Source organism: Hippocampus bargibanti, linkage group LG09 (genome assembly GCF_051943395.1).
Source record: "Hippocampus bargibanti isolate YZ-2025 linkage group LG09, ASM5194339v1, whole genome shotgun sequence".
In the NCBI taxonomy this organism is placed as follows: Eukaryota; Metazoa; Chordata; class Actinopteri; order Syngnathiformes; family Syngnathidae; genus Hippocampus; species Hippocampus bargibanti.
In genome coordinates this window covers 1367529-1388657 of record NC_142742.1, presented here as the reverse complement: position 1 = coordinate 1388657, position 21129 = coordinate 1367529, and the positions used below count along the sequence as shown (strand labels likewise).

Sequence of the window (21129 nt, the reverse complement as noted above, 5' to 3'; positions counted from 1 at the left end):
ATACATGTTTGTTTTTTTCGGCTAAAAACGCCTTACTATACATGGTCTTTTTTTTCCGGATGAAAACGCCTTACTTCGCATGGTGCTTCCCTTTTCCAAGTCAAGGTCTCTGACTCAGTTTTCCGGACATGGAAATCATCACAAAAGAGACCAAAGTCAAAAGGAGTGCCTTTGACAAATAGTTTATTATCGAAAATCCAAACAGGAGAGCATCCAAACAATAAATATCTACAAAGAAAAACTTGGCGGGAGACCAAATGTGTTTCTGTTTGTGTGTGTGTGTGAGACCAAAATGTGAAAAGCGCCTTGACGTTCTCAGACGTGGACACTTTTGGTGTGCTTCGAGGAGGCCGACGAGGCGGAGGCGTTCGGCGCGCTCTCCGCCACCGTCTTGGAAAAGTAAACCCTGCCGTTGTCCTGGTACGGGCGGGACGGCGCCGTTGGCGAGGAGCAGCAGGTCAAGATGACGCCGGCCAAAAGGGAGAAGACGGCACCCACCCAACCGGCGTACAGCGCAAAGCCGAAGGACATCACCTGCTCGTTCAGGTTCTCGCTGATGAAGAACCACACCGTCGAAAGCAGGCCGCAGAAACCTGGACAAATAATAAATAACCACATAGCTTAGCTTTAGCCAAATGCTAATACAAATAGTAAATAAATAACCAAAAGTTTGATCCGAAGTTTGAGTTTGATTCGAAAGTCGGCAAAAGTGCTTACCGGCGGCGAGCTGGAGGACGCCGCCAGCGGTGGCGCTTTTGCTCTTGGAAGCCTGGGCGCCGCTACCCAGGCGGATGCAAGGCAGTGACACGGCAACCATCACCGTGGCAACCAAGCCCACGATGGAAGCCGTCACCATCAGGGCACGGGTCACGTGGGCGTAAACTGCGCAACGGAAAGGAAAGTATTGAAATACAAATAGCAAATTAATTAACAAGGTCAAAAAACGACCATGTACATTGTACGGTATAGTGTTTTTGAACTGAATTTTTCGTATTTTTACGAAAAGACCATGTATAGTAAGGCGTTTTTAGGCAAAAAAACCACCATGTGTAGTAAGGCGTTTTTCGGCGAAAAAAAGACCATGTTTCGTGAGGCATTTTTTGGCGAAAAAAAAACAACCATGTATTAGTGAGCCGTTTTTAGGCGAAAAAAAAGACCATGTATAGTAAGGCATTTTTTGTCGAACAAACGACCATGTATAGTAAGGCATTTTTTGGCGAAAAAAAACAACCATGTATTAGTGAGCCGTTTTTAGCCAAAAAAATGACCATGTATAGTAAGGCGTTTTTAGGCGAAAAAAAAGACCATGTATAGTAAGCGGTTTTTAGCCAAAAAAACCACCATGTATAGTAAGGCGTTTTTAGGCGAAAAAAAAGACCATGTATAGTAAGGCATTTTTTGTCGAACAAACGACCATGTATAGTAAGGCATTTTTTGGCGAAAAAAAAAAAACATGTATTAGTGAGCCGTTTTTAGCCAAAAAAACGACCATGTATAGTAAGGCGTTTTTAGGCGAAAAAAAAGACCATGTATAGTAAGCGGTTTTTACTTGAAAAAAAAGACCATGTATAGTAAGGTGTTTTTGACCTGAAAAAAAGACCATTTATCGTAAGCCGTTTTTAGCCAAAAAAACAAAAACAAAACGACCATGTATAGTTTTTAGCTGAAAAAAAACCCAACAATGTATAGTAAGGCTTTTTTTTTACAAAAAAAAAAAAAAATTATTTTATACGGAAAAAACACACAATGTATCGTAAGCCATTTTTTGCCGAAATTTTTTTAGCTCTTTGATAGTTTGATACATTTCTATTTCGTGTGTGAACCGTGTGCACAACATGATGATGGGATGTGCAAATTATCGGAAAAAAATGACACCATTTAAAATCTGAATCTAACCAACATACATTGAATGAAGGCGATAAAATTGTGTGAAGCTAATAAAACGGGAAAAGATAAAATGACAATTATTTCAAAAACATGACTAAAGAAAAAAAATCTGAAAGAAACACTTTTCCCTACGATAATAGAAATCAATCATGCAAAAAAAAAGAAGAACTTTTAAAATCAAACAAATCACACGTCAAAATGTGAATTCCTACCAGGCAGGTCGAAAATCTGGAAGGGTAAGCAAGTCTGCATTCCGTTGGAGGCGCTGGAGGAACATTCGGCCCAGGGGCCTTTGGTCCTGACCATGTCAAACATCCTGCAAGTGGCCAGTTGGCTGTGCTTGCACAGGACAAGCCAATCGTTGCTGGCGGTGGCCAGCAAGAGGCCCAACCAGCCCAGGAGGCCCAGCACAAAACCGCAAAGCACACCGCAAAACTTGGCCATGACGTCCACAAGGAAAATCCACCAGGCGGCGGGTCCGAATCCCAAAACGCGCGCCTGTCTTGTGATCGGGATGAGTGAAGCCTCTCCCAAAACGGAGTTGGCTTTGTAGAGCAAAAAATGAAAAAAAAATCGGTCAGGTGGGGGAGGAAAGGGGGAGACACTTCAAACTTTGCATCCGTCATCATTTGCACCGCCTCATTTTGCCGAGTCTGAACCCAAGATGGCTTGCAGTGGTTCACTTTGAAACGACACTGCCCCCTGCTGGTAAACAGACACACAAGTCATTTGGACTCACTCGCCCCCCCCCCCCCCTAAAAATTGGACTTTGACCTTTGTGTTTGAAACCTTGTCGGCCATGGATAGTAAGGCGTTTTTGAACCGAGTAAAACAACCATGTATAGAAAGGCATTTTAAAAGGGTTTTTTTTTTGCCCCAAAAAAATTACCATAGTGAGGTGTTTTAGAGAAGAAAAAAAAAAACACCATGCGTAGTAAGGCATTAAAGCTGAAAAAAAGACCACGTATAGTAAGGCATTTTTGGTCCGAAAAAAAAAACCGACAATGTAGAGTAAGCCGTTTTTGAACCGAATACAATGACCATGTATAGTAATTCATTTTTAACATTTTTTTTTTTTGCCCGAAAAAAAAAAAACGTACATATATAGTAAGGCGTTTTTAGCCGAAAAAAAACTACCATGTATCGTAAGACATTTTTGACCCAAAAAACTACCATGTATAGTAAGGCCTTTTAGCCCCCAAAAAATGACCATGTATAATAAGGTGTTTTTGACCCCAAAAAAAACCCACCACGTATAGTGAGTCGTTTTTAGTCTGAAAAAATGAGCATGAGTGACTCGAGAGTTTTGAAAGGTGCTTCAAAATTAAATGTATTATTATTATTAATTATTATTATTATTATTATTATTATTATTATAAGGCGTTTTAAGCCTGAAAAAAAATGACCATGTATAGGTAAAGCGTTTCTAGCGCCAAAAAAAGCGACTATGTATAGTAAGGTGTTTTTAGCCGAAAAAAATGACCATGTATAGTAAGGCGTTTTTGACCTGAAAAAAGACCACCATGTATAGTAAGCCGTTTTTGAACCGAATACAATGACCATGTATAGTAATTCATTTTTAATGTTTTTTTTTTTTGCCCGAAAAAAATGACCATATATATATATATATATATATAGCCGAAAAACACTACCATGTATAGTAAGACGTTTTTATCTGAAAAAAAGACTATGTATAGTAAGGCCTTTTTAGCCCCATGACCATGTATATAGTAAGCCGTTTTTGACCCGCAAAATAAAAAACAACCATCTATATATAGTAATGCATTTTTAGCCCAAAAAAAATGACAATGGATAGTAAGGTGTTTTTGACCAAAAAAAAAAAACAACCACGTATAGTGAGGTGTTTTTAGTCTGAAAAAAAAGAGCATGTTTGACTTGAGAGTTTTGTAAGGCGCTTAGAAATTAAATGTATTTATTATTATATTATATTATATTATATATATTATATTATATTATATTATATTATATTATATTATATTATATTATATTATATTATTAATAGAGAAAAACTCAGGCAGCAGTTGTTTTTTAGGCAGGTGACCAGAATCAAACACCTGACTTGGTTTGGGTTGAAATGAAACAAGAGATACAAAGTAAATGTTCCGCCTGCGTCACATTTTGTTCTCTTGTTTTTTTCATTCCTCTTATCAATACGCTGATGAATTGAAAAAAAAAAACGTTTTGAGCATATTTCATCTTTTCTGTGTTGACCAAGAGGGAATTTTGACCTCATCCAATCGTTTGCGATTTCTGCCGTGATGGCAATTCCTCGTGTTCTATTCGCTGGCCCTTTGGGGCGCTGAGACAATCTTTTTATTTTCATCTGCTCTTTTATTATTTATCATTTTATTTATGTTATTATTATTATTATTCTGGTTTTTATTGTTCTTTTAATTGTAAAGTGTCCTTGGGTGATTTGAAAGGCGCTTGTAAATTAAATGTATTATTATATTTTTATAAACACATGAAAATGGAGTAAAATAAATACAAAAATGAAATGAATTAAAATAAATAAGTAACATAAAAATACAAACAGACACATACACAAAAAAAAAAAAAAATCCATGATGACATTAGCGTTTCAAATAAACTTTATGACCAATTAGGGGCGGGGAAAAGACATTCTGTGCATTTGCTTTGATTATGGGATGTCCTGTTATACAAAGGGTGAAAGAGTGTCTTGCGACTACTTGACTACCAATTTTGCATAAGCAATCAGAGGTCAAGTATTGATTTCAAAACTTGCTGGTAGGTGAGAACTGTTAATTATTTCAGTGTTATCTTTATTTTAAAAGAATACAAATAGAGGGGTGCTTGATTTACTATTTTGTATTTACTATTAGGTGACTAGATTAATATTTATGTTTAGAGTGTCTCGTTATTCAGTGCAATGGTTCCATGATTATCTTTGATGAACAGATTGGCAAGCTAAGAAAAAAAAATTCGCCCCCCCCCAAAAAAAAAAACACGTTAACAAAATAAAAGTTACCATTATTTTAATCTCCCATTTAATTATTTATCATTTTATTTATGTTATTATTATTCTGGTTTTTATTGTTCTTTTAATTGTAAAGTGTCTTTGGGTGATTGGCTTGTAAATTCAATGTATTATTATAGTATTATAAACACACAAAACTGGACTAAATAAATCCAAAAATGAAATGAAAAAATGAAATAAAATTAAATTAAATGAATTTTGTTATTGTTTATATGCACACTTGCTTTGAATTTACATGTTTATTATTATTATGATTATGATGATGATGATGATTATTATTATTATTAAACTGACAATTCAATATTTACTGCGTTCAAAGAACAGGTGATGAATCACCATGGCAACGGTGCTCATTGTCACTCAAAATGCAAAATGTGTAAATCATAGCTGCCAGAATAAATAAATACAAAAATGAAATGAAATGAAAAAAATGAAACAAAATAAAATTAAATATTTTTTTAAATTTTTTTAGATGCACACTTGCTTTGAATTTACATGTTTATCATTATGATGATGATGATGATGATGATTATTATTATTATGAATATTATTACTATTATTATTCTTAAACAGACAATTCAATATTTACTGTCTTCAAAGGAGGGGTGATGAATCACCATGGCAACGGTGCTCCTTGTCACTCAAAATGCAAAATGTGTAAATCGCAGCTGCCAAACAAACATGTCTTTATTTATTTAAATCATTTTGAACATTCAGTTAAATAGAGAATGACTAACTCATTTTTTGGTCATTTATTTACAATGTTCCAATATCTTTTGAAATAAGAGAGTCATTTCCATGGATTTTATTGTATTTTTTAAATTGTTTTGGTTAGATGTGATTCGAATGAAACGTTGATTGTATTTTAACGTGTTTCAGATCAGAGTATTTTGGTGCTTTGGCTGAATGGAGCGTTGCACGTGGATTTTCCTTCCGTTGGTGTCTCTCATGGCAGGTACACTTGCCTTCCGCTCACATTTTTTAAAATGTATTTTTTGATTGGTTTTCTCTATGGCAGTAGTTCGTGTGCATGACACTCAGAGAGAGAGAGAAGCAGGGAGGAGGGCCAATCGTGTGGCAATCAAAGAAATAACATTGGCTACTTCACAATTGTGAACCGATTTCACACAAAATGTCAATAAAATATATTGATGTTTTTGGTCACTGTACATACTGTATCAACACAATGAAGCATATGAAATGCAGTTGTTATTCCTTGGACATCAGCTTTAATTCTTATTACAGTAAAGTCTCGTTATATCGATATTCAAGGGAGTCCGAAAAAATATCGATATAACCGGGACTATCGATATATCCGACCCTGTTTGCATGTAATTTTCTCCGTGCGTGCATAGAAATAGTATCGATATAACCGGGACTATCGATATATCCGATATCGATATAACGAGACTTTACTGTATTTATTTTTTTTGAAATTATGTAAGTATTTTAGATGCTATAAAACATTTTTCTGATGTCAGTTAAGAAACAAAAAAGTGACGTCGGTTGTCCTTTAAAATAAATGTTTGAAAGTCTCTTTTTGACTGAAACGTGTGTTTTGTGCCCAAGCATGTCATTGTTGGGATGCCGGCTTTAGGGTCAGAATCCAATGGCCCACCCAAGAGGGCTCCTGCATCGAACTGAACCTAACGTCCACCGTGGAACTCCGTGGCTCGCTGACCAAGTGGTTTTGGATAAAAGATCCAAGATGGGGACACTCCGGGAACCGCAACAAACCGAGCATCATAGGGGACGCCGTGGAAGGCACTGTGTTGCTCAGCTCTGACACTAATGTGCACCCCATCCATGCAAACTTTGTAGGCCGGGTAGAAGGTCCGGACTCACTACCTTCCCGATGGCATGCCGGAACGGAAGCACAATGGCTGATATGCAACGCCAAGCAAAGTGACGCAGGCACATACAGTTTTGTATTCAAATTGGCCGAAGAAGATGGTTGGATGGAGGCTGATAATCATGTCCGCGCGATACGTAAGTACAGTGAAAGCTCGGTTTACGAACCCCTTGGCTTACGAACTTTTCGGTTTATGAACGGTACATTTATGAAAATGTTACCTTGGTATACAAACTATTTTTCGGGATACACACGGAGCTGCCACAATGCGTGATGTGTCGTTCGCGAACGAGCCCGTTCTCCGAACAAGCCACTTTTTGTCCTCTATTCCTCACCCCCAGTCCTCGGTTAAAGCCACGTGGTTGGTCAAGAACGCAGCAGTAGGGGGATGGGGTTACAGACAGAGAGAGTGAGGCTGTTCTCCAAAAAACAAAATGGCGTCTTCAGTTAAAGCTACGTGATTGGTCAAGAACGCAGCAGTGGGGGGGGGGGGGGTTTAAACATTAAAGAGACAGAGAGATAGAGTGAGAAAACACACGAAAGGGAGATGACAGAGCTTGAAACAAAAAAAACAAAAGTATGAGAGAGTGAGGATAGTGAGAAAATGGATAGAAAACAGTTAAAAATTCCCATCAATCGGGCTCCACAAATAGCCCACACGAGTCATCTGTACACTTGAGGCAAAAAGCTATCAAACCAGCCCAACACATCACAATTGATGAAGAACTTTCTGATGTCAAACAAAAAAATGGTGTCGGTTGTCCTTTAACCATGATGCATGGCAAACATTCATGACTGTCAAATCAAAATGGACGCTTATCTTTGAAGCCAAATCCCTTCATTCCCAAAAATTGCAAAGCAAAGCGAAAGCAGAACAGGTTCCTCGACTGACTTTGCTAAAGCTCAGGAATGGCAGTCAATCAAAAACAACCATCCGCTCAAATCCCTGAGTTATTTTTTTCTTTGCAGACAAAGGCTGTCCCCTCAAAATGAAGCCGCAGCCAACGCGGCGAGAGAACGAAACATTCGAAATTATGTGCACAACGGAGAACTGTGACGCCAGCTTGCAAATAGTGGATGCCAAGCTACGAAATCTGAACGCCACCACTGAATTTAATGTGGCTCGGCTCAACATGACGGCCAATTGGGAAAACGACGGGCAGAAGATCATGTGCCAGGAGGAGGGCAATACTGACAAGAGTCTGAGAGCGTCCATCACTTTAAATGTCACATGTAAGAACTTTTAGAGTTGCTGAGATTGTGACCGCGTGATTAAAAAAAAGTAACAAAATAAGTAGTTGGATAGTTATTTGGCTAAGGGACTGAAAAGTATAGCCTCATAGTGAAAACGTCTGTGTAAGCTCTTGGTTGTACAGGAGTGGTCCATCGATGAAAAGGTTTCTTCAGCCGTCATCTGTACTTCTTTCAAGGTGTCGGACGTTTCGCTTCTTATCCAAGAAACTTCGTCAGCAAACTAAAGTCTGACTGGTCGTATCGGCCCTATATATATATATATATATATATATATATATATATATATATATATATATATATACACACAGTAAAGTCTCGTTATATCGATATCGGATATATCGATAGTCCCGGTTATATCGATATTTTTTCAGACTCCCTTGAATATCGATATAACGAGACTTTACTGTATATATATATATATATATATATATATATATATATATATATATATATATATATATATATATATATATATATATATGCCGGACTTTGCCATGATAGGTCCCTGCTCTCAGGTTGGGGGGGAGCAGAGGACCACTCCCTGCGGCTCCACTGATTGTTCCTATTGTTCTGACTAACGACTGGCCTGATTGCCCTATTTGATCTGGTATCACCTCATCAGTATTGCTAATCCTATGTTGCCTAAGCAGGCTATTGTATGAACGATCCAAATTGAACCTCACCCCACCATATCGGTTTAGTTGTTTTATGAAAATCGCTTCTTTTACTCCCCTTTCAAACCATCTATGTTCTTTCGCTAAGATTTTAACCTCATTGTCATCATAAGTCATCGACAAAACTCATGTTTACTTTTGGACTTTAGGAATTCGCAAGACCTCGTCAATTTGAAAATGGTGGGCAGAGATTCTGTTTTTTTTAATTTTGCAAAATGAAAATCGATACATAGTACAGTGTCTGAAACTCATAACAAAACGTTAGCGGACACCAGGGCAGACAACTCTGAAAAGTTGCCTTCCCGGCCATGAAGTTGCCTGCCCTATTTTTCCACAACTTGAAACACACTAAGACGACTAATCGCAAAAATGTTGCAAAGTATTAAGGATTGTTTTTATTAAGGATGGACCTAGCACATATGCTCCCTTGCTTATAATTCATGGTAAATATCCCCTTGCTGATGATGTTGGTCGTTTGTCCATACACTGTTTGTCATTTTGCCCAACGCAATGTTTGCGTTGCGTTGTCTGCTACAACCCAGGTGAACTCCTCTTTCCACAATGCTTTTAATGTACGTTCAATTTCTAAGCGCCTTTCAAAACTCTTAAGTAGTACACTTTACAGTCACGGGATAATGTACATTTCCGTTTTGTCGCGTAACACTACAAGCTCTCCCTTCGGCTTTTCAGACCGGCCGCGGGAAAACAGAATTTCCAACGTGGGTGAGAACGGTCCCATGTTCAAAGCGGCCACACTGGCCGTGTTGCGGTGCAACTCCAAAGCCAACCCCGGGCCCGACCACTACGCATGGTCGCGGATCACCTCAAATGGCGTCTCGAAGAAGTTGTCCAGTGCCACCGAGGAAAACTTGATGTTGTACGGGTTAAGGCCCGGCGAGCAGCGGTGCTACGCGTGCCACGGCGTCAACCAAATTGGCGCAGGCGAAGACAGTCCGACGTTTTGCCTCCGAGTCTTGCGTGAGTGACCTCGTTCAGTGCCATACGTTTGTCTTTGTCAGTCCCTCTAAAATGGTCAGACTGTCTTGTTTTGTCTTTTATTTTGAAATCCAAGTCCGTCCGACAAACTTGACGCTGTCCATGCCCGACAAGGTCAAGGAAGGAGGGTCGGTTTCCGTGCGCTGCTCGACAGAAAGCTGGCCGTTCGCCAAAATGACCTTGAACAGGAGGTCCGGCAACCAGTTTTACAAGCGGTCTGTCACAGGCCACGTGACGGTGAAAAACAACGAACTGACCTACAATTTTATTGCCAATCGGACGGACGATGGGATTTACACCTGCACGGCCACCAACAGCGAAGGAAGCGAAAGCACAGAAAAGACTTTTGTAGTCACATGTACGTTATTGATTACTCATGAATCGATCGAGCGAATGGAAAACAGTTATGGCGTCAATTAGAGCCGATGCTGCCGGAAAGAGTGGTGATCGTTGTTGTTGTTTTTTTTTCCATGTCCGATCGATCAATGGCTCGTTCTTTGCGAGTAAGTATAAAATCTGGCTTTTGGAAAGCCACCACGAATCGAAGGGCAGACAAATTTGAAGAGAGGCCTCGATTCGAGGACATGCGAGACTTTGAGAAAACTTGACTAAGGACTAAAAACCCGAGTCAAGCGTGGTCTTTATTTGACGTACTGGTGATTGAAATTTTAGAAGTACTTTGTCAACACCCGATCAAATAAAAATGGCAGCCAGTAAAACTGATATATTGAGGCCAGTTGGAAGACATTTTGGGGTGTCATTTTTTTTTGATCAAATAACGCGTGCAGTGTGTTAGTGTCGATTTGAGAAAAGCCATCTTAGAGCAAAGAATGCCAAACTAATCAATTAATCGTCTCATCAAATAATTACTCGTACACAAGAGATGGAGAGACGACGAGTTGTGAAATGTGTTCAATTATTAATTGAACGTAAACAGGATCACAAAATAATTGCAAAATCTCAACGTTATTTATCACACGTGACCATTTCACATTCGGGTATGAAAAAAACATACAAGTTGTCTGTGATCATTTGCTTTTGCGGGCCATGTAAAATGACGCAGCTGGCCCCAAATCTGGCCCTCGGGCCCCGAGTACGACACCCGGCACATATTATCATTTGATTTTTCAGTCAACTATCAAACAATGGATCCTCTTTACCTCTTTGGTCAGATGGTCCCAGAATGGTGACGCTAGGTGTGAATCGCATAATGCCCGCCATGGAGAACACGACGGTGACGCTGACATGCTGGGTCGATGCGAACCCGACCGCCAAGCTGTCATGGTGGAAGACGGGCCAGAAAGTCGCCAAGGGACAAAGGTTGATCTTGCATCACGCCATGCCGGCCGACTCCGGCATGTACAGTTGCTTTGCATCCAACGATATTGGCTCCATGTGGTCAACACAGGAGGAGATCAAGATCCTCGGTAAGTTGAACGTTAACGTCGCTGAGAAGGAAAAACGCAAAAAGTCATTCGGTGCAATGGAATGTATATACAGTGATACCTCGGTTTACGAACCTCTTGGCTTACGAACTTTTCGGTTTACGAACGTTAAATTGATGAAAATTTTACCTTGGCAAACAACTATTTTCCGGGTCGTTTCCGAACGAGCCCGTTCTCCTAAAAGAAAATGGCAGACGACATTTTTTTTGTCCTCTATTCCCCGCCCCCAGTCGCCTGTTAAAGCCACGTGATTGGTCAAGAACGCAGCAGTGAGGGGAGGTGGTTTAAACATTAGAGACAGGCAGATGACAGAGAGAGAGTGACAAAATGGATAGAAAACAGCGACACTGGACTCGTTTCAACTTTGATAGTTCAAAGGCAGAGCGGAGACTGCAAGGTTAAAATATCCCATCAATCAGGCTCCACAAATAATCCGAACAAGCCATCCGTACAATTTGAAGGGAAAATAAAAGCAATGGAACCAGCTATTAACGAAGTTTCTAGTGTCTTCCTGCATCTGTTGCAATATTACTAAGATGTACAACCCAGAGCTCCTTGAAAGCTATCCATTCCATCAAGCCATCAACGACCATCACAAAGGTAAATAAAACAACTTTATTATACAGTACTGTTTATTTCTTTAAAGGACAACTGACGTCACTTTTTTGTTTCTTAACTGACATCAGAAAAACGTTTTATAGCATCTAAAATACCCAAAACACGCAGTATGATATTTTTAGTCAAATGCAAAACACCAATAAAAATGACTTAAAGTGTCCAAAATCTGCAAAAAATTGAGCAGCGAATTGGGCATTTTCAGAAAGTCCCGCCCCCAGTTCGTGACGTTACGCCAAGACGTCTTGCATTACTGGAGAATCAAAACAATGGCTTCAGATTCTGAGAATATGCTTTCTTGTTACAAATCCAGTTATGAATATGATTCAAGGAGTTCTGAAGAGGAAAGCATACATGTTTGCAATCGATTAAAGAATGTAGCACCCAAAAATGGCCACCGCTGTTGTGAGGAATGAATCAGTCCGTTTCCACAGGCTGATAAATTCCTTCCAGGGAGCTTGGACGCCCTCTTCTGGCAGCTTTTGGGTGCAACTCAGGGCTTTCAGACCAAACAATACAGCAAAATACATTGACGTGATGGAAGGACTGCTACAATGTGTCTTTTTATCAGTTAGGGGTGTTCCTTTGGTGATGTCACGTACGGACTCGTCACCAACTCAAAAACAAGACTTCCTGAATATTCAGCGCGAGTCTTAAAACGTAAAATATAGCTATATGAGGTGGAATCTTACTAAAATACGCTCAGTAGAAGTCATTTGAAGCCATTTTACAAATTATGGACACAACTTGTTCGGAGACGTCGGTTGTCCTTTAAGGCTTCGAAAATTAGAAAATGATGTTTTTTGGGAACCTGGGAACGCATTATTCTCAATGTAATGGTTTCCTGTGGGAAATTAATTTTTGAGATACACACTTTTTGCCTTACACTCTATCAGGGAACCAATTAAGTTCGTAAGCCAAGGTATCACTGTCCAGCACATGTGGATGTCATTAATACGCCCCTCCCCCCTTCACAGGCCGCCCATTCGCACCGGTGCTAGTTATGCCGGCAAAGGTGAGTGAAGGCGAGCAAATGGTCATACTGTGCTCGGTGGAAGGCGACCCGCCCTCCCACCTCTTCCTAACCAGTCGGTCGACCCGCCTGGCGTATGTGTACGCCGGTTCCCATAAGAACACGACGCTGTCCCACACCTTCAAAGCCGCCTGGTCGGATGGCGGCGTTTACACGTGCGAGGCCAACAATAACATTGGGAGCCGATTCACGCAAAGGACTTTGGAAGTCATGTGTAAGTCATTGCATTGGGAATTAAAAAGTGTGACGTGGAGCGCCATTACTGGGTTTGTTTTTGAGTGCCGATAAAGCGCTGGTCACACCTGGCAATGTTTTTCCTCATCCGCGAGGGGGCATTATTTGCCTTTTGTTCATATTACTTCTTTGTTCCAGCTTCAGCTGTTGTTAAAGCGCCTTATCAACCAATATGTATGTGCTGTTTTGTATTTTGGACAGCTGCCCCCATTTCAAGCTCAGATAACTCCAGACCCGTATAACTTAGGAATTAACTCTTTTTTTCTGATGAAACAAGAGAGTCTAAGGATTCTAGCTCTGAACTGAATGTTGATCATAATTTTCATTTATAAGCGGCTTTTATGTTGTCCTAAAACTCAATATTCTGTGGGTCCTCCAATTTGAGTGAAAATGACAAAAACCCTGGCACTGGAGCGGACGCATGCACATTGTCTGGCAGTGAATGAGTTCATGAGATTTTTAAGGCCCCTGTTGGGGAAAATATCGTCTTGCCCTTAACACTATTTATGATTTTTTTTTATAATAAGGTACAAGATGGCAAGTTAGATGTAACTAATTAAGTAGTTATTTATTTAATTAAAATAGTTAATACGTGAAATATGTATTGTTAAGGTTGTCTTGATAGGGCTGGTCCGGCTGTAAAAATCTATATCAGATAGATAGATCCATCCATCTTAACCTACCTACCTAGCTATCTGGCTAGCTGGCTAGCTATTTGCAATCTCGCTCCCTAGCTGGCTATCTAGCTAGCTATCTATTGGCTATATAGCTGTCTAGCTGGCTGGTTAGCTATCTATCTAGCTAGGTATTAGCTATCTACTGGCAAGCTAGCTACCTTTCTATCTATTTGAGTTACTTCCGGGTTGAGTGACTGTAAAGTGACTTTGAGAGTTTTGAAAGGCGCTCATAAATGAAATTATTATTATTATTATTATTTGGAACCATTTTTTTTGGTACTTTCTGCGTCAGATGCTCCCAAAAACGTGACGGCGAGAGCTGCGATACTGAATGAAAACACAACGCTGACGCTGCAGTGCAATGCCGACGCCAATCCACCCGTCCAGTCGGTGACGTGGTGGAAAGTGAACGACACGAGCTTTATTGATTCATCCCGCGGACGACGCAATTTGACCATCGCCTCGATCGCACCCGCCGACGCGGGCCTTTACGGCTGCATGGCCACCAACCAAGTGGGCTCGGCAAAGTCGCCCTTGGTGCAGGTTGACATTCCCGGTGAGTTTACAAAAGTGCTTGGCTCCTTTTTTTTTTTTTTTGGAGTGAAGTTACAGAAAAAAATCTTTTTTTTCTTTCATGTCTTTAGATGCACCCAAGGACAGCCAATCGTTGAGTAAGTCGACTGTTACTTTACAAAGGAGATAAGTATTTGTTAGCTACTTTTTTTTCCTAATATCGGAATCAACAGGCCAAAAATAGAAATCCATATGAGAAGGGCCCCTTTCTTTAAAGGACAACCGACACCTTCAGACAAGTTGCATCCATAATTTGTAAAATCACTTCAAATGACTTCGACTGAGCGCATTTTATAAACATTCCACGACATATAGCTATTACGTTTAAGACTCGCGCTGAATATTCATGAAGTCTTGTTTTCGAGTTGATGACGATGCCCTAAGTGACGTCACTTAGGGAACGCCCCTGACAGAGAAAGCGACACACAATGCATTTTGGGTACTTTCTTTCATCTGAAAACGCGGCATGTTTTGTTTGTTGTCCCCATAGGTTGTATCTTGAAGTACATCGTCCCTGTGCTTTGTCTGCTTTTTGTCGCCACGATTGCGTTCTCCATCTACAGATTGAGAGTGTGAGTCTTAAACGTAGACTTTTCATGTCCACTTTTTTTTCGTTACTTCATATGTTCACCGCTTGTTAAAAATGGCTTCTCACACACACGCGCGCAGGAAGAGACGTTCTGATGAGCTCAGACGTCAGGACATGCTGATCCTAGGGAACTGTTTCGTTGAGGAACAGAGTGACGAGTTGAGCACAGATAACAAGTGAGATGTGGTCCTCCCTACGCGAGATATGATTGTGATTGCTGGTGATAAAACAACATTGCGTGACATTTGGTATGTGCCCCTTTTTTGGTTTCATCCTTCCACAGATCTAACAAGTTCAATGACACAATGAGCAATATTGTTTTTCAAGCAAAGGTGAGTCAGAGGTTTGCATGATTGAAGTCAAATCAACTTCCCGCATCACACAAAACACGTGAACCATTTTTTAGGATACAAAATTGTGACAGAAACAAAAGCGGGACAGTGGAATTTTTTTTGCAACTGTTTCAAATGTTATCACTCATCCAAACTGGGAATGCACTGAAAAAAAGACAATTCACAAGACTGAAGTAATAATGCGCAAAATTTAACGACAACCGACATCACTTTTTTGTTTCTTAACTGACATCAGAAAAACGTTGTATAGCATCTAAAATACCCAAAACACGCAGTATGATATTTTTAGTCAAATGCAAAACACCAATAAAAATGACTTAAAGTGTCCAAAATCTGCAAAAAATATGAACCCGGAAGTGGCCAGTTTCAGAAGGCCCCGCCCCCTTGTTCGTGATGTCACCCCAAGACTCTTGCCTTGCTGGAGAATCCAAATAATGGCTTCAGATTCAGAGAATATGCTTTCTTGTTACTCGTCCAATTATGAATATGATTCAAATAGTTCTGAAGAGGAAAGCATACATGTTTGCAATCGATGAAAGAATTTATTCCATGCCATTTTGAGGGATCTGGGGGCGGGAAATGTAGCACAAAAAGAGGCAGAAAATGGCGACAAAGCTCCTGTAAGGAATTAATCAGCCCGTTTCAACAGGCTGATTAATTCTTTATATGGAGCTTTGTCACCCTCTTCTGCCTCTTTTTTGGTGCTACACGAGGTTTTCAGCCCAGCCAAATACAGCTATATGCATTGACGTGATGGAAGGACTGCTACTGTGTCCTTTTTTCAGTCAGGGGCGTTCCTTCAGTGACGTAGGGTGAGGACTCGTCACCAACTCAAAAACAAGACTTCCGGAATATTCAGTGCAAATCTTAAAACGTAAAATATAGCTATATGCGGTGGAATCTTTGTAAAAAAAACTCAGTAGAAGTCATTTGAAGCCATTTTACAAATTATGGACACAACTTGTCCAGAGACGTCGGTTGTCCTTTAAACATAGCAAATGAATGCAACCTGATAGTTTTACCTTCAGTATCTGGACAGTTACTACCTTTATTTGGTGGGTACGTTGAGCAGTGGGTATAATACATAAAACTAAAATATATAGTTACTAGATAGATAAATGGAGAGTTAATTGATACCTGATTTGGCCGTTTGACCAGCAATCTGGCTTCTTTCCGTTCTTGTAGTGCCTTAATTAGTGCTGACATTTCGTTTCCGTTAGCTTGTTGCTCTTCGCCGGAAAGATGAACTCGTGTCACCCACACAAGCTTCATCACCAGTCCGGGTTCTGTTTAGGCCTTTTTTTTGGAGCCACACAAACGTCTAAAAGTATTTTAAACTAGCAAACGACGAAAATTAAATCTGGGATAAGGGAGGTCAAATTGACGAGGGGGGGGGGGGGGGGGAAATAGCATGTTGATACGACTCAAGTATGCCGGAATTCCACCTCGCGGTAAAACTTCAAAACAAAAGCCTTGTTTGTCGCATTGGCGTCAATGCTATGAAAGGTAAAGGGAGGAAACATTATTTTGAAGTCAATGCGTCGTGTAACGTCATTCGTCTGTTTGAAAACTAACCAAATAAAAACTATTCTATTTTTTTCGACTCTCAAATTATTGAATAAAGTCTTCCTATTACAAAGGAGAAATACAACAAAAAGAGGATACTCAAGGCTAAAATTGCTCAGTGTTGATACACTGGACCGATGCGTTGAAGCACTGGTGACAAGGAAGGATTTCTGACACTTTGTTGCTTATCGTTTAAAGCGCGCTCGCACATTTGCTTGAAAACTGCTCGCTGTACGTCTTTGTTATTATTTTTTTTAAATGACGCATCTTAATGCCTTAAGGAGCGTTAAATATATGATTTGTGATGACTGCGGACGTGCATAAAACGGGATCGTGAAGGGGATCTAAAGGCACCGTTTAGTAAATAATAAAACGGGACGTGTCAGCAAGTTTCGGCATTCATATTTTATATAATATAATGCCAAGGGCTTGGTGTGGTGCCATCAAAACAAAAAAAAAGCCAAAAAAGAGGCAAAGAACGCGTGAAACGACCTAAGTACGTTTGACAAAAAAAAAAACAAAGGAATAGCGTGGTACACTTGAAAAGACTTTCAAAATAAGAGAGCAAAAGTATTGAATACGTATCTTGAAATATAAAATGTGACAATATACGTTGATATGAATACAGAATAATTGTAAATCTATTAAAAATTGATAATATAGAAATCAATGTTATGACTTTTTAATACCCAATGTTTGAGTCCCATTTTGTATTTTGTGTTTCACGACTAGTATATTGCCTGATCAGTGTGTCTGTGTGCGTGTGTGAAATCAGTCTATGGGCGACATGACTGAAGAAGAAACACCCAAGGACAAGTTTTTCCAAGATCCCTCTCCAAAATCCGACCACGGGTGAGAGCATATTTGTTTCATTCACCAAATGAATCAAAATACAGTACACTGTATGAAAGCATGCTCACGACATGTTTTGTTTTCTGTGTCGACAAAGAACATTTGGCAAGGACGTGTCTCCAGAGGAGAAGCAGCCCGAAGAGGTATGAACATCTTCAGCTTGTTAGAATTCTCTTTTGGAAACCTGAAGGAGGCCCCATGTAACATTTGACAAATTGAACTGGCCTGTTGCTTGTCGCTAGGCAGATTTCCCGGGGTCATAATGTGACCTGCCCTGTTTCTTGTCGCGACGCAGATTTCATGGGGTTATATTTATAGCAACTTTATATCCATTTTTTTTCATTCTGTCCATTCAAAGCAAAAGTGAAGGTATGGTTTAAAAAAATAACATATGAAAAGAAGGTGGAAATTAACATTCTAGTTTTATCATCTCATATTTGCAAAAGTGCACTCAATTTTTTTTGGGTTCCATATTTAAAGGACAACCGACATCACTTTTTTTGTTTCCTAACTGACATCAGAAAAACGTTGCATCTAAAATACCCAAAACACGCAGTATGATATTTTTAGTCAAATGCAAAACACCAATAAAAATGACTTAAAGTGTCCAAAATCTGCAAAGAAATGAACCCGGAAGTGACCAGTTTCAGAAGGTCCCGCCCCCAGTTGGTGATGTCACGCCAAGACGTCTTGCATTGCTGGAGAATCATGGAGAAGATGCTTTCTTGTTACTCATCCAGTTATGAATATGATTCAAAATAGTTCTGAAGAGGAAAGTACACGTTTTCAATCGATTAAAGAATTTTGAGGCAATAGGGGGGGGGGGGGATGTATCACCAAAAAAGAGGCAGAAAGTGGCGAGCGAGCTCCGTGTGAGGAATTCAGCCTGTGGAAACAGGCTGATAAATTCCTTACATGGAGCTTTGTCGCCCTCTTCTGCCTCTTTTTGGTGCTACACGAAGTTTTCAGACCAGCCAAGTACAGCAAAATGCATTGACGTGATGGAAGGACTGCTACAATGTGTCCTTTTTTCGGTCAGGGGGCGTTCCTTCAGTGACGTCACGTATGGACTCGTCACCAACTCAAAAACAAGACTTCCGGAATATTCAGCGCGAGTCTTAAAACGTAAAATATAGCTATATGCGGTGGAATTTTTGTAAAATACGCTCAGTAGAAGTCATTTGAAGCCATTTTACAAATTATGGACACAACTTGTCCGCAGACGTCGGTTGTCCTTTAACAAGTGTAGATCTTCTACTTGAAGTATTTCAGATACTTGACACAGTGTGTATTCTTCCAGATAAGAAGCATGGAGATCAACAAAGAAGAGCCCGTAGTGTACCTGAGCCACGCTCAGGTCCACTTCAATTCCAAGCCTGCATGCGAGTGGACTGGAGACAAAAGCGACGAAGTCTGAATGTTCAACTTGAGGATTTTTGTTTCCATATTTTTGATCCAATGAGATAGTGTAAAGTCTACGACTGCCACTTTTAGGATAAAATCAAATGATTTGTATTTTTCTCCGCTGTTGAAAATAACGAACGCAATAAGTATTTATCCATATTCACTGTTGAACACACCCAAATTATTTCCTTGTTGAAATCAATGGAAATGCCAAATGACTTTGGTGAGATGGCATGTACTACGTTGGATTCACCAGCAGGGGGCACAACAGTCCAGTACTTTTTTTTTAACAGCATGCAGCCATGTTTGAATGTGACGTGTACTGCGTAAGAGCCACCAGTAGGGGGCACGACAGTTACGTTTTCACTTTTAATCAGTACGCCGCCATTAGTCAAGAAGAGGCCTTCCCACTCCTGATTTGGGCCGTCAAATTCTAGTCGAGACTTAAATGTTCTCTTAATTAATGATTTCATGATTATGCAATGATTTTGGGCATTTTTTTATGAAACAACAACTTCACTATACAGTGATACCTTGGCTTACGAACTAAATTGTTTCCCAGAAAGAGCATGTAAGGCGAAAAGTGTGTATCCCAAAAAATAATTTCTCATAGGAAACCACTAAAATGAGAATAATCCGTTCCCAGGTCCCCATAAAATAATAATTTTCTACTTTCTCATTTTCTAAGACTTAGAACTACACAAAATATACTGTCTATTATGTATCATAAATGTGCCATGGTATTATAATTAAAGAAATAAACTGTACCGTATGATAAAGTCGTTTTATTTACCTTTGTGATAGTCGTTGATGGCTTGATGCAATGGATAGCTTTTTTTTGCACAAAGTGTCTCAAGGAGCTTTGGGTTGTACATCTTGGAATGATATTGCAACAGACGCAAGCAGACACTAGAAACACCATTAATAGTGGCTCCCTTGCTTGTCTTTTCATTTCAAGTTGAACTGATGGCTAGTGCGGGTTATTTGTGGAGCCTGATTGATAGGAATTTTAACCTTGCAGTCTACACTCTGCCTTTGAACTATCAAAGTTGAAACGAGTCCAAATGTCACTGTTTTCTATCCATTTTGTCACGCTCTCTGGTCGTCCCCTCACTGCTGCGTTCTTGACCAATCACGTGGCTTTAACCGACGACTGGGGGCGGGGAATAGAGACCCAAAACAAGCCGGTTGCCATTTTCTTGTTCGGAGAACGGGCTCGTTCGCAAACGACACATCACTCATTGTGGCAGCTCCGTGTATATCCCGAAAAATAGTTTGTATGCCAAGGTAAAATGTTCTTGAATTTAACGTTCGCCAACTGAAAAGTTCGTAAACCGAGGTATCACTGTATAAATGAATGTATATTGTATTGTATTATGTTGTATTTAGTTATTTAGACTTCAAGATGGCGCCGTGAGAGTGGCTGCCTTCCCAGCAGCTCCTGTATTTTGTTTCTCTACTTTCATCTTTCTTTCTGCTTTCATTTGCTGCTGTAAAATGTAAATATCATGACTGTGACACTAATAAAATCCAATCCAATCAAGTCAATTGAGGGTTTACAAAAATGACATCCGTTAAGTTCATGAAAACGTAAATGGATTGATCCAAAACTGCAAGACAGGTTCATAAAAGACCAAATTGTTGGATGATAAAAACACCAGGTACATCAAGTTGTGATTAGCGGTTAAATTTTACCACGGCACAAAGACTGAATTGATTTCCTCTTTGACAAACGGGTTGTTTTTGTTTGCCGCCGGAGGTGCGTTCCTCTTCTTCGTCCTCCGTGTTCATCAGCGAGTGACCGTTTTGAAAAAGTAGCGGTCAAACCCCGCACGTGTCACTCACACCGGCGGCTAGTGATTAATTTCATGTGGCTGCTAATCAATCTACCACCCCCCAAACCCGCCGCCAACCCTCTGCCATCATCCCTCACCAACACTGTCCTGACGTTGGAATGATGTGCCCAGAGGGGGCGCCGCATGACATTTTTCAGATTGACCAACCAAATTAAATAAATCTTCTTCTTTTCCTTTGGGCTTTTCCCTTCAAGGGGTCGCCACGGCAAATCAGTGTCCTCTATCTTGAGAGGTTTGATGCGCATGTTTG

The 21129-nt window shown here is 40.1% G+C and overlaps 3 protein-coding genes across 3 annotated transcripts; 2 read left to right on the top strand and 1 right to left on the bottom strand.

Moving 5' to 3' along the window:
* Positions 1–175: 175 nt before the first annotated feature.
* Positions 176–16589, bottom strand: LOC148893202 (claudin-11-like). The gene is made up of 5 exons (XM_089003707.1): positions 16339–16589; positions 10843–11130; positions 2100–2432; positions 718–882; positions 176–593 (listed from the first exon to the last, which is right to left on the bottom strand). The coding sequence occupies exons 2-5, from the start codon at positions 10901–10903 to the stop codon at positions 316–318; spliced, it is 837 nt and encodes a 278-aa protein (XP_088859833.1). The 5' UTR covers positions 10904–11130; positions 16339–16589; the 3' UTR covers positions 176–315.
* Positions 4325–10102, top strand: LOC148893203 (sialoadhesin-like). The gene is made up of 6 exons (XM_089003928.1): positions 4325–4656; positions 5786–5861; positions 6476–6895; positions 7728–7991; positions 9377–9664; positions 9759–10102. Exons 2-6 carry the CDS (start codon positions 5813–5815, stop codon positions 10100–10102), a joined length of 1365 nt encoding a protein of 454 aa, XP_088860054.1. The 5' UTR covers positions 4325–4656; positions 5786–5812.
* On the top strand, positions 12926–20566 carry LOC148893201 (uncharacterized). The gene is made up of 9 exons (XM_089003708.1): positions 12926–12989; positions 13979–14242; positions 14331–14357; positions 14750–14831; positions 14929–15024; positions 15132–15180; positions 17543–17619; positions 17717–17762; positions 18920–20566. The coding sequence occupies exons 1-9, from the start codon at positions 12986–12988 to the stop codon at positions 19034–19036; spliced, it is 762 nt and encodes a 253-aa protein (XP_088859834.1). The 5' UTR covers positions 12926–12985; the 3' UTR covers positions 19037–20566.
* Positions 20567–21129: the final 563 nt, after the last annotated feature.

Bases quoted from the DNA above. Each gene is read 5' to 3' on its own strand.
- LOC148893203 (XM_089003928.1), top strand. From the start codon at position 5,813: ATGGAGCGTTGCACGTGGATTTTCCTTCCGTTGGTGTCTCTCATGGCA. The intron at 5,862-6,475 runs GTACACTTGCCT...TTTGTGCCCAAG, and splicing joins GTTGGTGTCTCTCATGGCAG to CATGTCATTGTTGGGATGCC. The intron at 9,665-9,758 runs GTGAGTGACCTC...TTGAAATCCAAG, and splicing joins GTTTTGCCTCCGAGTCTTGC to TCCGTCCGACAAACTTGACG.
- LOC148893202 (XM_089003707.1), bottom strand. From the start codon at position 10,903: ATGGCGGGCATTATGCGATTCACACCTAGCGTCACCATTCTGGGACCA. The intron at 883-2,099 runs GTAGGAATTCAC...TCCGTTGCGCAG, and splicing joins CCAGATTTTCGACCTGCCTG to TTTACGCCCACGTGACCCGT. The intron at 594-717 runs GTAAGCACTTTT...TTATTTGTCCAG, and splicing joins CGTCCTCCAGCTCGCCGCCG to GTTTCTGCGGCCTGCTTTCG.
- LOC148893201 (XM_089003708.1), top strand. The intron at 14,832-14,928 runs GTGAGTCTTAAA...ACACGCGCGCAG, and splicing joins TCCATCTACAGATTGAGAGT to GAAGAGACGTTCTGATGAGC. The intron at 17,620-17,716 runs GTGAGAGCATAT...GTGTCGACAAAG, and splicing joins TCTCCAAAATCCGACCACGG to AACATTTGGCAAGGACGTGT.